A 15,142-nucleotide genomic window follows, 5' to 3' on the forward strand; every position below is an offset into this window, starting at 1 on the left:
GGTGCAGCGCACTCACAGCCAGTGTATCCAAGTGCAGGGACCCCCGGGTCGGTGCAGCGCACTCACAGCCAGTGTATCCAAGTGCAGGGACCCCCAGGTTGGTGCAGCTCGGTGCAGAGCACTCACAGCCAGTGTATCCAAGTGCAGGGAGTCCGGGTCGGTGCAGCGCACTCACAGCCAGTGTATCCAAGTGCAGGGAGTCCCAGGTCGGTGCAGCGCACTCCCAGCCGGTGTATCCAAGCTCAGCGAGTCCGGGTCGGTGCAGAGCACTCACAGCCAGTGTATCCAAGTGCAGGGAGTCCCAGGTCGGTGCAGCGCACTCGCAGCCGGTGCAGAGAGTTCCGGGGAGTCCCGGGCCGGTGCAGCCCGACACCGGGAGCCCCGGTCGCTGCAGCCCGGCGCGCCGGGTCGCTGCAGCCCGGAGCAGAGCGCGCGCTCGCAGCCGGTGCAGGGAGTCCCGGGCCGGCCCCGCGGGGGCGGCTCCGCGGCCGGGGGTGCAGAGCACCCTCTCCCGGCGCCGCCCGCCGGCAGGCTCCGACCTCGGGGACTTTCTTTTTTTTTTTTTTATTTTCCGCCTCTCGCCGGCAGCCCCGGCCTCGTCGCGGCCGCGCAGCGGAAGCGGCGCCGGGGGGATGCGGCGCCCCGCGCCCCGCCGCTGAGCCATGGGCTGCCGGGGCAGCTCCCTGCGCTGCTGCCGCCCCCGCGCCAACGCCGCCCGGGTAGGGGCCGCCTGGGCCGGGGCTGCCCGGGGCTGGGGTCTGCCTGGGTCGGGGTTTGCATGGAGTTGGGGTCTGCCTGGGTCGGGGTTTGCATGGAGTTGGGGTCTGCCTGGGCTGGGGGCTTGTTTGGGGTCCGGGTCTGCCTGGGGTCAAGTTTGCCAGGAGTTGGGAATTGCATGGGGTGAAGTTTGCATGGGGTCAGAGTTTGTGTGGGGTTAGGGTCTGCCTGGGGTGGATTTGGCTTGGGGTTTGCCTGGGCTTGGGGTTTGTGTGGGGTCAGAGTTCGCATGGAGTTGGGGTCTACCAGGGGTTGGGGTCTGCCTGGGGCCGGGCTTTGCAGGGAGGTGGGGATTAGGTTTCCCTGGGGTTGGGGTTTGCACGGAGGTGGGGTTTGCTGGAGAGTTTCTGTGCCTGACAGTTGGGCAGGATGGGGGTTGTTGGGGCTGGGGCATTTGCTGAGCAGGTCCCATTGCAGCCGTGGGCTGGGGGTGCCCGTGTGGGGAGCCGCCCGGCGCAGCGGCAGCCTGGACGCTGGGGCTGTCCCGGCCTGGACGCTGGGGCTGTCCCGGCTGTGCGGGGCCCATGGGCACCGTGGGGCTGCGTGGGCATCGCGGCGTGGGCAGGCGGCACCGGGCTCAGCGGCTGCCTGCACCTCTGTCCAAGGGGGCAGCCCCACGCGTGGGAAGGGTGCAGACCTCACAGGTGATAATTCATGCCTGAAAAGCTGGGGTGCTTAGGAGTGGGATGGGGTGCCCAAGACTTGTGCTTGTCCCCTGTGCCGTGTCCCCTTCCTGCTGCAGGTGACGCTTAGGTGAGGGAAGGCCCCAGACCCCGGCCGGTCTCGGTGTGTTGCTCTGCACAGACACAGTCTGCCATGAGTTAAGCCCTTCCTTCAGCTCCAGAAATGCCCTGCTGCTGGTGATGGTGATTGTTGTTGAGGTGCTGGTGACTCAGTGCTGCCCGAGCCCCGCCGCCGGCTGCGGGACTGTTTGCGAGGTCGGATGTGCTGCGCCTGATGTGGTTTTTTGGGGTTGGGGGGCTGTGGGCGCTCCTGGGGGGCGGCCGGGGCAGGAGGAGAGTTGAAAAGGGCCAGAGGAGCGAGCACGGCCCTTGCATAGGGGATGCCCGAGAGCTCGGCCCATGCAGGGGTGCGGGGGCAGCAGCTCAGCTTTATTTACAGCACTTGGCTGCTTCTCTGTGTCATGGAAAATATACAGTGCTCCTTGTGGCATGGGATCAGGCGCAGCACGCGACTCGGGGAGCCCGCGAGAAGGGGCACGCGCCGGGGCAGGCGAGAGGCCCCAGGCGCTGCGAGAGGAAATGGAGCAGCGCCCCGGGGCCGCTTCCCCTCCCGCGCTGCACCCCGAAACCTGCCTCGCCGCGGTGACACTGCTTGCTAAGCCTGAAAGCACCTCTGAAAATCCCCTTTTGGCCATAAATGGTACAGCGGAGCGTCAAGCCACGGCCATCCACACGCTCCTGTCTGGATCCCAAAAGTGCAGGGCGGGCGCTGTCAGTGCCTCTGGCACCCCAGAGCCCGCAGGCAGAGCAGGGGTGGGCAGCCTGTCGCAGCAGGGCTGCTGTGGGGCTGCCCCACGCCGGAGGGCAGCACAGGGGGGCCAGGCTGCATTCCAGGTGCTCCCCGCTGCCGCAGGGAGCCGGGACACGGGGATGTGCCGGGGCAGGTGCCGTGCGCCGCAGCCCCAGTGCTCCCCGTCCCGTCCCCCCTTCTGCACCCTGCTCACTGTGCTGGGACTGCCCTTCAGTCCATGTTCCCATCCCGAGAGATGCCAAGATGCCTTCCTGGGGGATCAGGGCTTGGAAAGCTTCCAGCACTGGGATAAATATATTCTGGAGATATAGGAACTATATGTAGCATCAGGAGCAAGGGAAAGGTCGGAATGCAAGGCTCAAGACTTCTCAGCAGCGTTAGCAGCTTGCAAGCTGTGGTACAGATTTAACTGCATGGGAGGCGAGACTCGTTTTGTATCACAACTGTTGTGGGACAAAAAGCAGGAGCAGGCGCCAGGAGAGAGACCCAGCAGATCCGGCCCACATCCCCACGTCGAGAGTGGGATTAGTGGCCTAATCCTCAGCTTCTCTCCCTGGCCACAAAGCAAAACTTCATACCTAGGAGCAGAGTCGGGATTTAATTGTTCATTTCCCGTCTCTTTGTGATTTTGTTCTTTGATGATAACGTTGCATGGTTCAGTCACCCAATGCGGTTGTTAAACAGGAAAAGAGGAAGAAAAATACGGTGAAAACAATCTCATGCAAAACGCTGCAGCCCCGGCTGCATGTGCCCCTGCTCCTGCCTGCTGCCTCGGTGCGCCCGAGCTGGCCCAGCCCCGGGCGGGCTTTGAGGGGGAAATGCCGGATACTTGTCTCGGGATAACTTTGCTTCAGGCCTTTAAAATATTTAATTCCAAGAAGCTGGTCCATTTAAAGCACCTTTTAAAATCAGAAGGTAACTTTTGCCATGAGGAGCCTCTTCAAACCTGAATCCAGAAGTTTTCATGGTGAAACATTAAAGGAAGTGGAGCCCTGCCGCCAGTGGTCTGCGCCTGCTGGACGTTCTGGTTTGGAGCAGCTGGTGCTTCCAGAGGCTCCCTGCAAGTGCCGGCTTGGGGCACCTTCCTAGCTCCGTTCTTTTCATCCACGTTGTGGCTTTGTGGCTGTTGCTTCCCGCTTGGTTGAAGCTCATCCAAGAGGACAAAAGAGCCCTTGGGCATCAGATTAGTTCCGACACCCTTTTAATTGTTCCCAGAGGCAGGAAGGGCACAGTCACTTTTAGCCTCGAGAACGGCATTTGGATGTGTTTGCTTGTGCCTACGCACTTCTGCATCCCTTTCGTCACTTTCCTGTTAGATCCCATTTTCTGGGATAATCTTCCTTGGCCTGGGGATGGGCTGCAAGTCCCCTTCCCTCTCCCAGCAAGCCCCACAATGCGGAGAGCGCCCTGGTCCTGGCGCTCCTGGACACAGGGATGCAGGGAAAGGCTTTTCCCCACTGCGGGAGCATGCTGGGCGGAATCTGCCACATCGTGCCCAGTCCTCCCAGTCCGGTGCCGTGGACTGGGCTGGCTCCAGGCCAGCATGTGAGAACCAGGCTGCCTATTGCTTTGGGACTTCTGCTTATGCCGTCCCCTAGCACCTCGAGGACCTCGGACTTTGGCTTTGACGCCTCCAGGGACCCCTGCACCAGTAGAGGAGACCGAGGAGCCCTTTTGTGCTGGACTGGTGCCCTTCCTTTGCTTTCAGGGGTGCTGGAAGGAGCAGAGGCAATGGGCAAACCTGCTCCCTGCATGGAGCGAGTTGAACAAGGAGGGATGCAGGTATCAAATTCCCATTTCCTTTTGATAAAGCCTGAGAAGAGCCTGGAGTTTGAGGGTCCAGGTGAGAGGAGCCGCAGGCACCGGGAACCCTCCCTGGGCCGCTGCCGTGCGGGACGTGCCGCGTTTCGCGGGGCCGGGCGCTCCCGGCGTCTCCTCGCGGCGCTGCCGGCGCCCGGCGCAGCGCCGACCCCGCTACAGCCATAGAAGGGAAGGTCCCGCCGCGCTTTCCCGGCGGCGCAAACTTGTCCTGCGCTCCCTGGCAGCTCCGCGCAGCTGCCGGGGGGGCCGCGTGCCAGAGGGAGGCAGCGGGCGCCGCTTGCTCCGCGTCTGCTGCTCCCCGGCCGGCTCCCTAATCCCGTGCACGTCTGGCCGGGCGTCGTGCCGGCCCCACGGAGGCCCTTGCAGCCGGTGTCTTGGCGGGGTTCCTCGGGGATGGAGCGCAGTGCTCTGCATCCCTGTGCACCCGGAGCCCTGGGTGCTGACACGGGCAGAATTTGCCCCTGCACCAGGGACACGGAGCTGCCGGCGAGCCTCGCTTTTAGCCTCCGGCTACGGATAAAAATGCATCTGTCTCTGTATTTTTCCCCTCCTCCCGCCGCCGCCATAACCAAAATAATCCGGCGCAGGGCTGGCAGGAGGCCCGCGGGCCCTGCTGCTGGAGGCAGCCCGAGGCTCCGTCCCCCCGGCCCCACACATGGAAAGTGTGAGCGGGCGGGGGGCTCCTCACATCACCGCGCGCCGGCCCCAGTGCCAAGGCTGTGCCCGGGTTGCACTCGTTGGGACTCTGCTGATTTGTTGGGGTTTTTCCTTCCTTGCTGCTGCCCGGGCTGGGCTCCAGCCCAGGCTACGGTACGGCCAGGCCGTGTAAAGCACCGGCGCTTTAGGGTGCTCGGGGCTGCTGCAAAGCGCCCAGGAGCCATCCAGCGCCGGGCATCCCGGGATAGCAGGAGGAGTGGAAAGGATGCACTGGAGCCCTGGACCTGCTCCCCACTCCCAACAGTTCCACTGCCTGAGCCCGCCTTGCACCCGCACCTTGCCGGGGGGCTTTGCCAGCAGCCTCTGTGTTTCCCAGGCCTCCCAGAGCAGACCCGCCTGAGAGGGGGACAGAAAACAGCAGGGCACAAGCTCCAAACTCGCCTGCGAGCTGCGGGCACCTGCCCGCGCGTCCCTTTGCCTGCGACTATCTGCAGTTATTTTTCCATCTCAGCCTGGCACACGTCCAAGCCTCCCATCCTCCTCCCTCTCTTCCAGAAACAGCTGAAACACCAGCAGGGAAAGGGAACCGCTTCCCGGGAGCTGACACCCTTGAAGGCAGACAATGGTGAGGAGAACACATGTGGCTTTTGCCCCGTGCTTTCTTGGCACTGCTGCATCTTTAAAAGCATTAAAATCAACCCCATAACACAGCAGCTAGTACCAGTAGCCAGAGGACACTGGGATGATGAGTGTGACTTGGACCTGGCTGTGGCTCGGGGAGGCAGACGGTGACGTCCCATCGTCCCGGGTTGACGGGTCATCCCTGAGGCAGGAGGCCAGGCCCGGTGCAGAGCCGCGTCCTCCTTGGGCCTGCCAGAAGGTCCCAGTTAGCGCTATATGCAGCCGCACTGGGCAGGCTGATGTTTGTCCAGCGGGGACAGGACAGGGAGGCCTTGAAGCTGCTGGCAGGCTGGGGGACCAGGAAGGCGACGTCGCCAGGTTTGCAGAGGCCGTTGGTGTTTCAGCAGCGTTTGCCTTGCAGCCAACGCCGCCCCGCCGCCTGAAGAGGGGAAGGAGAAGGCCACGCTGCTGGAGGAGCAGAGGAGAGAGATTATAAAAATCCTCCAAGGACACGAGGAGGAAAAGGAGAAGCTGAGGCAGGTCCTCCAGGCAGAGACCCAGAGACTTGCCCAAGACATTAAAATCCAGGTAGGACAAAACAGCAGGGCCGGGGCTCTCGGGAAGAGCACACAAGCAGCACGTCACCCATCCGCTCGGGACTTTCCAGGCAGCTCTCAGGGCCCTGGCACCCACCGATGCTGGCATGAAAGGCATCCTGCCTCGTGCTGCTCAGCTCTGCTGGCCCGTGGAGCTGGCACACAGCAAGGAGGCCCTGCCTGGAGCTGCGTGGGGTGCCCGCGGGCCGTGGGATGCACTGCCGTGCACCACGGAGCTCTGCTTATCCAGCCCTGGCTTCCCAGGGAGCATCCCTTACGCTAAATCAGCTGCTTAGGGTTTGTCCTCTCTGTGGTTTCCAGGTGGAAAATGGAAAAGACGTGGAGCTGAAGGAGCAACTCTCGGAGCTGTTCAGTGCGCTGAAGAGAAAGCACGAAGGGGCCCTGCAAGGTGTGCAGCCTCCCCGGGAACACTACCCACCTCCCCAGCCACGTGCCGCTGCCTCTGCCCTTCTCCAGCCCCACTGACCCTGCGAGGGCCCTCACGGGGCCAGGGCTTGGTGCCCGTTGCTCCGTGGGGCTGCTGCATCCTGCGTTGCTTTTGTGTGCTGCGGCACTGGCCAGGCCGGCTCCTCTGGTGTCGTTGCACCCGTGACGCTCAGCTCGCGTGTCCCTGCAGAGCTCCGGCGAGCGCACGACCAGGAGAAGCTGCTGCTGGCAGAGTCCCACCAAAGGTCCCAGGAGGCCCTACAGGTACCAGTGGGGAGACCCCCAGGATGATGCTAGTGGAGGGCTTGAGCAACTGATTCCTGGCTCCACCATGGTGCCCACGCTCCTGCGTGGCTGCTTTGGTGCCCAGGATGACACAGGGACCTGACCCGCTCTGGGGCTTATTGAGGCACTGTGTCTGTAGCCAAGCAGGGACTTGTCTGAGAGGAAGTTCCAAGCCCAAACATCTCCTTTCCTGCTTTCCTCCCCACTTTGGCTGCCCTAGGAAACAATCGATGCCTTGGAATCCCAGCTGAAGTCCTTCCAGGAGAAGATGAAGCGGGTGGAGGAATCGCTCCTGAGCAGAGACTACAAGAAACACATCGAGGTACAGGGAAACACAGGATGGGGGGCCTCTGGGTTTGGTGTCTGCCAAGTCCCTTGTCCTTGGTGGATTGGGCTGAAGGGAGAGATGCTGCTCCAAAAGATACCAGCACCAGGGGCCAGGAGACTAAAACCCCATGTCTGGGGGGTGCATGGGCCATTTATGTCCCTTGCTCACGAGCAGCTGCAGTGAGCAGCGAAATGCAGTAGGTTGCAGGTACCAAGCGATGCCGGGAGGAGCCTGGCACCGGCTGCGGTCACCAGCTGCTGTGCGGGGGGCAGCCGAGCAGCCCGGCCCCGTGCAGCTCCTGCATCTCCCCTCTGCCCCCAGGAGCACGGGAGCCCCAGCCCCTTCTGGGAGCAGGAGCTGGAGAGCCTGCACTTCGTCATCGAGATGAAAAACGAGCACATCCACGGCCTGGACAAGAAGCTGCTGAACCTGGAGACTGTGGTGCGTGCCGAGGGATGTCGGGGATGGGCTTGGCTCTCTTTCCAGGCTTATTCCCACTCAAATGCTCTGATGAAGCCACAGCCGGTGCAGAGATGGGAGCTGGTTCCTCACTCCGGCCACTGGCCCCTTGGAGCCGGAGTACAGCCATGGGTTCCGTGCAAAGCCCCGGTGCTGCCGGAGGCTGTCGCGCATCCCCACGCGGTGCCGTGCGCCCGACTGTCCCCGACCCCACTGCTCTCCCAACCCCACTGCTCTCCCTGCCCCGCCAGGTAGAGCAGAACCTGCTGCTGGAAGAGAAGGTGAAAACGCTGCAGCAGGAGAACGAGGACCTGCACGCTCGCACCCAGAACCACCTCATCATGAGCAGGTACCTGCCCAGCCCGGGGCGCACCTGGGGGTGCCCTCTCTGGCGGTGGCACCTCGAGGGGAGCAGCAGGCACGTTTGCCCGCAGGCAGCTGTCCGAGGAGCTGGTGGCCGCGCGCGGGGCGCTGCAGAAGGAGTCGCAGCTGCGGGAGCAGGCGCACCGCGAGAAGGAGGAGCTGCTGTACCGCGTGCTGCGCGGCGACGACGCCGTCCCCTTCGCCGTCCCTCCCGACGTGCCCCTCGTGGCCACCACGTAGCGCCCCGCGGCCGCTGGGCCTTCCCGTGGGCGCGCAGCCCCGGAGCCACCGCTGCGAGGGAGCCTTTCGCGGGACACGGCCACCCTGCCGTCTCCACTGCCACCACGGGGCTGCCCCGGGCATCCCAGCCTCCGGCACCAAGGACACACGCTAGAGACCGGCCAGCTGGGCCCGCTCGGGAGCACGTCTGGAGCAGCGCTTGGCCCCGGCTGGGAAAGAGCTGAGCAGGAGCTGACCAAGGGCACCGCTGTTAAGTGGCACACAGCGGCTGTGCCGTTCCTCATGGGAGAAGCCCTGGCGGGGACGGGAGGCGATAATGGAGAGGTGTCCCAGCTCTCTGCATTGGCTGCCCTGAGCTGCAGCACCCAGACTGGCTGTGGTCATTGCTCAGGAAAGCATTACCTCTGCCTTTTCACACCAAAACCAGCATTTCCCTGCCTGGGGCCTGCCCTGCTGCTTGGAGAGGACGGGGAGCAGGCAAAGCTCGTGCCTCTCCATGCCACCATCCTCCTGCACCTGCTGCCGGGAATCCCGCTCCGGGCCCGGATGCACCCGCTCAGCAACACGCAGAGGCCAAACCCTCCTGGCCCCCCAGCCGGTCCCAAGCACCAGGCTCAACCACAGAGCACCCTTAGCAGGGGAGCAGGCTCTGGCAGTGACCACCAGCGGCTCACATCCCTCCTGGCCCACATCCCCATCCCAGGAAGACACCTCTGAAATAGGCCTGGAGACCCAGAGAGTTGCAGCTGGATGCACACGAGCACTTTCCACAGGGCACAGGAGTGTGGTGGGACAGCAGCTGCCCCAGTCCTGGCATATTTAGCTGGGGTTGGAGCCTGTGTGTGTACCCAGCCCATGAGCTACCATCAACACCAATAACAACTCCAAAAGCAGCAGCCTAAGGAATGCGGCGCCAGCATTTCTGAGGGGGACCGATGCTTGGAGGAGGCTGCTCTGGGCAAGCAGCGAGGGAGTCACTGAATAAACCACTCATTTTACTGCATGGAAACAAGTAGCATCAGGAATACGTGTGGCAGCCAAGGAACAGTTTTGCCCTGAGCCAGGCTGGCTGGTGCATCCTGGCTCATGGGCAGGTGCAATGGGACAGAGGGAGGCTGCACCACACGCGAAGCGGGGAGGACACGGATGTGGGTGGCAGCAGATGCCCACACACAGGGCAGGCACCCCAGCTGTGGGCAGAAGAGCAGGGTTGGGGGCACATGTGGCCACGGGCACCCCAGGGAAGGGCCTCACCAGCACATCTGCAGGAGCCCAGGCTACTTCCTGTTTTTTCCCCTTCCCATTTCCTTTTTGCAGCTGTTTCCATGGGCTCCCCTCCCCACGCAGGGCAGGCCCCAGCACCACCAGCCCTGCCGAGCTCTTGGCCTTGCCACCACTGTCATTTCCGTCACCTGTACTGATCCTTATCAGGAAACAGCCTCCCCCAGCTGCAGCAGGCAGCCCAGTTAGCGAGCCCAGGGCCTGCTCTCCTCCCAGGGCCCTGTGCTAGGGCTGGTGCACGGGGCCTGCAGCAGGATACCCCGAGCAACCACCTCCTGCTAAGCCAGGGCCACTCACAGTTAATGCAGGTGCTTGGTGGGATCTGTCACACTCCATCCAGACTGGCCATGCAGAAGAGCAAGCCCACAGGACCAGGAACAGTGGATGGTGAAGGCCCTCTGGACATCGTAGATGTCAATGCCATCCACAGGCACCTCCTCGCGAGGGACCTCGCAGTGCAGGGTCACCTGGGCCAGCAGGATGGTCACATAGCAGCAGCATGGGGTGGCCAGTGTGCAGCTGCAGCAGCTCATAACAACCCTCTGTGGGGATGCAGGGCTCCTGGGGACCTGTGGAAGGGCAGTGAGATTAGGAGCCTTCTTCAGGGATGTGAATACCCCATGGCATTCATGGGGCAAACATGCCCCTTGCTCACCAACCTGCTGCCGCAGGTAGCCCCAAAGGCATTGGAGAGAACATGGCTTTCCAGTCAAACTCCCTGTGCTCCTGCTGCCCCCATGCTGCCCAGTGCCGAGGCACCCACACAAGAGCTCTGCACCTCAGTACACTAAGGGCAGAGCCTCTCCTGCACATGGGGGTGTCTTGGGTGACATGCCATAGGTCTCCCCTGCATGGAGGAGCCAAGGCAGATGCCTGACCTGTGAAGATGGAGGTATTGCCCATCCTCTCCATCTCAGCAGCAGGTATGAAGGCACAAGAAGGACCAGCAGCTGTGCCAGCCAAGGGCCATGGCATTCAGCACCCGCAGCTGGCTGTGCTTCTTGAAGGGCCTGATCCTAGAAGAGAGCAGCCCTCATGCCATGCAATACAACCCTTTTTCCCAGAAGGACGTGGCACTTGTTTCTGTCCCTAACATCACTCTCCTTTGGGAAGGCCCCTGGACACTAGGCCTCTTGCTCAGCATGAAGGATGCCCTCTCCTGGCTCTGCAGCTGCCTCTGGATGAGCAGGGTGGTCTCCAGGATCCCCATGAGAGCCAGGCCAGCGACACACGAGCAGCCCTGTGGTGCTCAGCAAGCAGAGCCCAGAGCAGCACACCTGGGGACAGACCAGAGGCACGTTAGGGGCCTGGCCGCTCCCGGCATGAGCCTCCTCCGCTCCTCAGCAGAGTCAAGGCCACTGTTGTTTGTGGGAGTGACAGCAGGACAGGCAGGGACAAGAGGAGCCAAGCTGTTTGTCACAGAGAACTTAACTCTTCTCTACCCAATGTTAGACATTGGGTGAGAGGTGCAGAGGCTCATGCCAGAGTGATCAGCTGCATGCCCGTCAGGAGAGGGCAGGAGGGAGCCAGGCAGGCCTGGCCTGGGCGCCTGCAGCTCCCTTTGACCAACAGTAGGCCAACAGACTGATGGACATCACATCAACCAGGGCTTTCTGGTCAAAGAGGAGGGCCAGAGCAGCTGTAGATAGAAGCAGCCCCTTCTGTTCCTGGAAGACAGCAGTGGTGACACAGCCAGTAGCATACAGATTCTCGCTGTGGCTTCGTACCGGCTTCTGTGGCCGCGCAGAGAATTAGTGCTGTGGTTTCCCAGGCTGCAGAGGAGACACACACCAACATCGCACCCTGCCTCGCAATGCAGCCAACTCCAATAAAACACAGAAACAGAGGCTCCAGCCAAGGTGCCACTGAAGTTATAGGGCATGAAGCCTTCTGCGCCAGAGCCACTGGTTCTACTGACAGTCACAGACTGGTTCCTGAAAGGAAGATGATGTTGGTCAGTACAAAATGGGAGGGATCAGTGCAAAGAAGTCTTAGGATGGGACCTTTTACTGATGACATAGGACAATAACAGGTTCCACTTGGCAACAAACACCTACAGCTCTCTAAATACATAGGACCACATAGGATGGTCCCCTCTGCAGCTTGGGGCACAGACAGGGGCAGCCACTGCTGCTCTCCACAGCCCTGATATGTAGCAGCAGAGCCTATGAACCCCTGCGGAGCAAAAGGTTCCCTCCATCACATTGAAACCCAAAGAAGAAGTGACTTGGGGGTACCTAAAGCCAGACCACCCCATGGGGAACATGGATGGGGATGTCAGTCCCAAAAGGCAGAGAGATGAGCAGTTTGCAGTAGGGCTTGGAGCCACCTAGGCATGCAGAGAAGCTGACTCCCCTAGGGACAACAGCCATCATGGTGCTTTGGGTGCTGGAGAACCGCTGCATGGGACCATAATAGCTCAGATCACCCTGCAGCATCCATCATTCATATAACAACGTACAAACATTCCTTCAAAAGATTCATTCAGGCAATTTTCTTTCTTTCAGCAAAATAAGCATCTTACTTGACCAATCCCTCAGAATAGTAAGTAAATAAATAAAATCAGGCTTAAAGATAAGGACAGATAGGAGAAAGCAAGCCCTACACAGATATATCAGCAATGGTTAAACTCTCCCCTCAGGCTTAGTTCCTTTTAAAGAATATCCTAGCTTTTATCCCTACATAATCTACACAAAATTATTGTTTCCCACAAAAGCTTCCAAATCACTTGTGCATGCCCATAATGTTAGCAAGCTTAAAGAGACCACAGAAAATTAACACTTTAAAATTACCTACCTAATAGACTAAGAAAAGCCTTACCTTATCTCATCTCAACCAGGCTCCTCCTTTTCCTGTTTTTCCTTACCCCTCTCACATCAGGAACCCTAAGAGGGACCAAGAAAAGACTAAGAGTCCCCAGTTGGGCTTAAATGGAGCCCCAGTCCACAGGTGGGAAGCAGGTGAGGGTCCCAGGTGAGGCTGTTTAGGGCCATGAAGGCTTCATAAGTCCTGCACTGCCCCAGGTGCTACCTAGGTTATCTATGTTATAGTGCAAGGGTTTTTAGAGCTCCCTTGGGCTGCAGTAAGGTCATAGCACAAAACCTAGTATTTTTAAGTCTTCAGATGCTGTTATGGTTTGTAAGGAGAAAAAGGTAGGAGCTATAAGAAGGCAGCAGAACACAGGTAAGGAAGAACCTGGTGTACCTGGGCTGTGGGTGCTTGCACCAGCTATAAGGCTGCCCTGGCTGCATGGAGCAGCAGCTCCCAGGGTGCTGCAGGAACAGTTCTGTGCTTGCTCTGTCCCTGTGCACCCCCCTGGCCAGCACATCCCTCCCTTGGGGCTCTGCCGCAACCAGGAGGAGAGCGGGGCTGTTGTCCTGTCCTGCGGGATGGGACAAACAAAGCTGCGCTTGTCACCCACGCCAGCTCACATGAGTGAGGCCTCTGGGTGCCCCTGCTGATGCCAGCCAGTGGGAACATCATCCTGCTGCCTTAAGGAACAGAAACAGAAAGGACCACTTTGTGCTGGTGGCCGGAATGGTGGGGGAAGAGCTGGGCTGGGTCAATTGCTATAAACTTATAACATATGGAGACATCCTGGCTCTTTTTCCATCTGTTTCCCACTGGCTGTGCCGCAGCGTTGTGAAGATGCTCCACACAGCGAGTGCTGCCTGGGCTTGAGTAGATGGAGGGTTTTGTGTCCCCACCTGCTCCCCCGCTGTGCCCCCCTGGGGAGGGGGCTTGTATTTATCTGCTCATGCCTGTGTAAATGAGGCCATGGCCACCACTGTGTCCCTTATTGCAGGGAGCCTGCCAGCTCCTCCAGCCCCATGCAGCTTTTGTATTAACTGGGGAAAGCACTGGTGGGAAAGAGCCCAGGATTAGGCTGGATGAGATGGCAAAGAAAGCAGCAGCTGGGCAGGGAGAGTGGCAGGGACTCTACAGTGCCCACAAACATGGGTTTCGGAGGGGGACCGGAGCTGCGCCCAAGCCTCGCTGCCAGGTCCCCGAAGGGAAGGGGTGCGGGCGGCGGGCGGCCCGAGCTGCAGCTGCCGCTGCCCGCAGCGGGGCCGCCTTGCCGCGGCCGGGGCGGTGCCGGGGGCGGGCGGGGAGCGGCGGCCCCGGCCCGGCCCGCGGCCATTGGAGCGCGGCGGGGCCGTGACGCGGCGCGGGGGGGCAGCGGCTGCGCGGGGGGGCAGCGGCTGCGCCGGGCGCTCCGAGCCGCGGGGACGGGCGGGGAGCGGCGGCCGCCGGCGCCGGAGCGAGCAAGGGGTGAGCGCGGGGGGCGGCCGAGCGGGGCGGGGGGCGGTCCCGCCGCGGGGACCCCCCTGCTCGAGCTCGGGGGGACCCTGCGCTGCCCGCGGGGAAGGTCCCGTTGCCGCCCGGGGAGAGGGGTGCGGGGGTCTGGCTGCTGGGGAAGGGGCTTGCGGAGCCCCCTGCCCCGCCGCGCTGCGGGATGCGGCGGCTGGGTGTGCCCGGCGAGGCAGGGCCCGCTGTGCCACGGGCAGCGCCACCGGGATGGGCTGCGGGGGCACTCGGGCAGCTGCAGGCTGTGGGCAGGAAATGCCCCTTTGGGAAAGGTTCGTTCTAGCAAAGCTTACTCATTCTGCAAAGGGCAGAGAGAGTTGGGGACCGATGCCAGGGGGTTTGTCTTGTTTTCCAGGATCACCGCTCCCCGCACACCCCTCTGTATTCCCAGATCGGGAGGTGTGTGGAGCTGCCCAGGGTCTATGAGCTGGGCTGCCCCTGGGCGTTACCACCTGCCCCATCCCTGGCCTGTGTTTGTCCTCCAGAGCCCGGGCAGCTCTGGGGCGTCCTGCCCGGGCTGGCCGTGGGTTCACCTGCTGTCAAGGGCAGAGTGGGGCCTCTGCGGAGGCCTGGCTGCAGCCAGGAATGGTCACCCGTACGGCTGGCCTCCAAAGCAGCCTTGCATGGAGGCAGGGAACAGAGGGACGAGGTGTGGATCCAGTTTTCCAGGGAATTCTCAGACAATGCTGAGATGAGTTGGGCGGTCTTGGCCCAATTGCTGCATGTGGCTGGCAAGGAAGGAGGCAGGAGGCAGTACTGGATGCAGCTTTCTGCGTTTGCTGGAGGGCACGAGGCTTCTGGACTGCAGCAGCCCGCAGGGGCTCCTGGTGGGCTGGGTACGGTATGTGGTATGTGGAGGCCCAGCAGCTGCTGGCCATGGGCAGCTGTGTCCTTCTGCAGCTGCCTAGACCTCCCTGTGCTCCCATCTCCGCCCTGCCGCCCCCTCATCTCGGGAGAAGGGGGTGTCACGGGGCAGAACAGCAGCTCTTGAGCAGGGCTGCAGCCTCAGAGCGGTATTTTGCTCCTCAGCATAACAGAGGTGATTCGATGCGGTGGGGAGGCTCCTGGGCGCCGTAGGGTCCTGCTGTGCCTGGCACCCGGCGGGAGCCACTCTGCAGTGCAGGCCAGGCCGTTCGCGGGAGGGAGGTGTGAGGCTCTGCAGCCTCCCCAGCTGAAAAAGGAAGGGCAGCGGGGAGGCGAGCGCTGCTCCGCTTCCCAGCAAAGCTTCCTCCTCTTGCAGGGGTGCCCACATGGGCACTGGAGGCTGAAAACTTTCCTTCCCTGAGCAGAGAGGAGCTCTGCATTGCTGGCTGCGAGCAGCGCTCTCAGCGGCTCGCGTCTCCCCGCTGCAGGGATTTAGGGCGGTGCCGGGGAAGTTCATATGAGGTGCATTGTATATATGCGTATATATATTTTTTTCTCCCTGCAGTTGCTCACAGGCATGAAATTTAGCTCTGAGTGCATT

At 61.6% G+C, this 15,142-nt stretch overlaps 1 protein-coding gene and 1 long non-coding RNA gene across 2 annotated transcripts; one reads left to right on the forward strand and one right to left on the reverse strand.

The window, feature by feature from the left end:
* Positions 1 to 4,002: 4,002 nt before the first annotated feature.
* Positions 4,003 to 8,088, forward strand: CCDC69 (coiled-coil domain containing 69). The gene is made up of 9 exons (XM_026047536.1): positions 4,003 to 4,114; positions 5,261 to 5,374; positions 5,792 to 5,958; positions 6,288 to 6,375; positions 6,604 to 6,677; positions 6,919 to 7,020; positions 7,348 to 7,467; positions 7,737 to 7,834; positions 7,920 to 8,088. The coding sequence occupies exons 1-9, from the start codon at positions 4,003 to 4,005 to the stop codon at positions 8,086 to 8,088; spliced, it is 1,044 nt and encodes a 347-aa protein (XP_025903321.1).
* Positions 8,089 to 10,265: 2,177 nt separating this feature from the next.
* Positions 10,266 to 12,251, reverse strand: LOC112954354. Its single transcript, XR_003250684.1, has 3 exons — positions 12,190 to 12,251; positions 10,802 to 11,303; positions 10,266 to 10,646 (listed from the first exon to the last, which is right to left on the reverse strand). It is a non-coding gene; the product is annotated as an uncharacterized LOC112954354 (long non-coding RNA).
* Between the last annotated feature and the right edge of the window lie 2,891 nt (positions 12,252 to 15,142).

This window comes from Nothoprocta perdicaria, unplaced genomic scaffold, assembly GCF_003342845.1.
Source record: "Nothoprocta perdicaria isolate Ctin4 unplaced genomic scaffold, notPer1 scaffold_5, whole genome shotgun sequence".
Lineage (NCBI taxonomy): Eukaryota > Metazoa > Chordata > Aves > Tinamiformes > Tinamidae > Nothoprocta > Nothoprocta perdicaria.

Bases quoted from the DNA above. Each gene is read 5' to 3' on its own strand.
- CCDC69 (XM_026047536.1), top strand. From the start codon at position 4,003: ATGGGCAAACCTGCTCCCTGCATGGAGCGAGTTGAACAAGGAGGGATG. The intron at 4,115-5,260 runs GTGAGAGGAGCC...TTTCCATCTCAG, and splicing joins CCTGGAGTTTGAGGGTCCAG to CCTGGCACACGTCCAAGCCT. The intron at 5,959-6,287 runs GTAGGACAAAAC...TGTGGTTTCCAG, and splicing joins CCCAAGACATTAAAATCCAG to GTGGAAAATGGAAAAGACGT.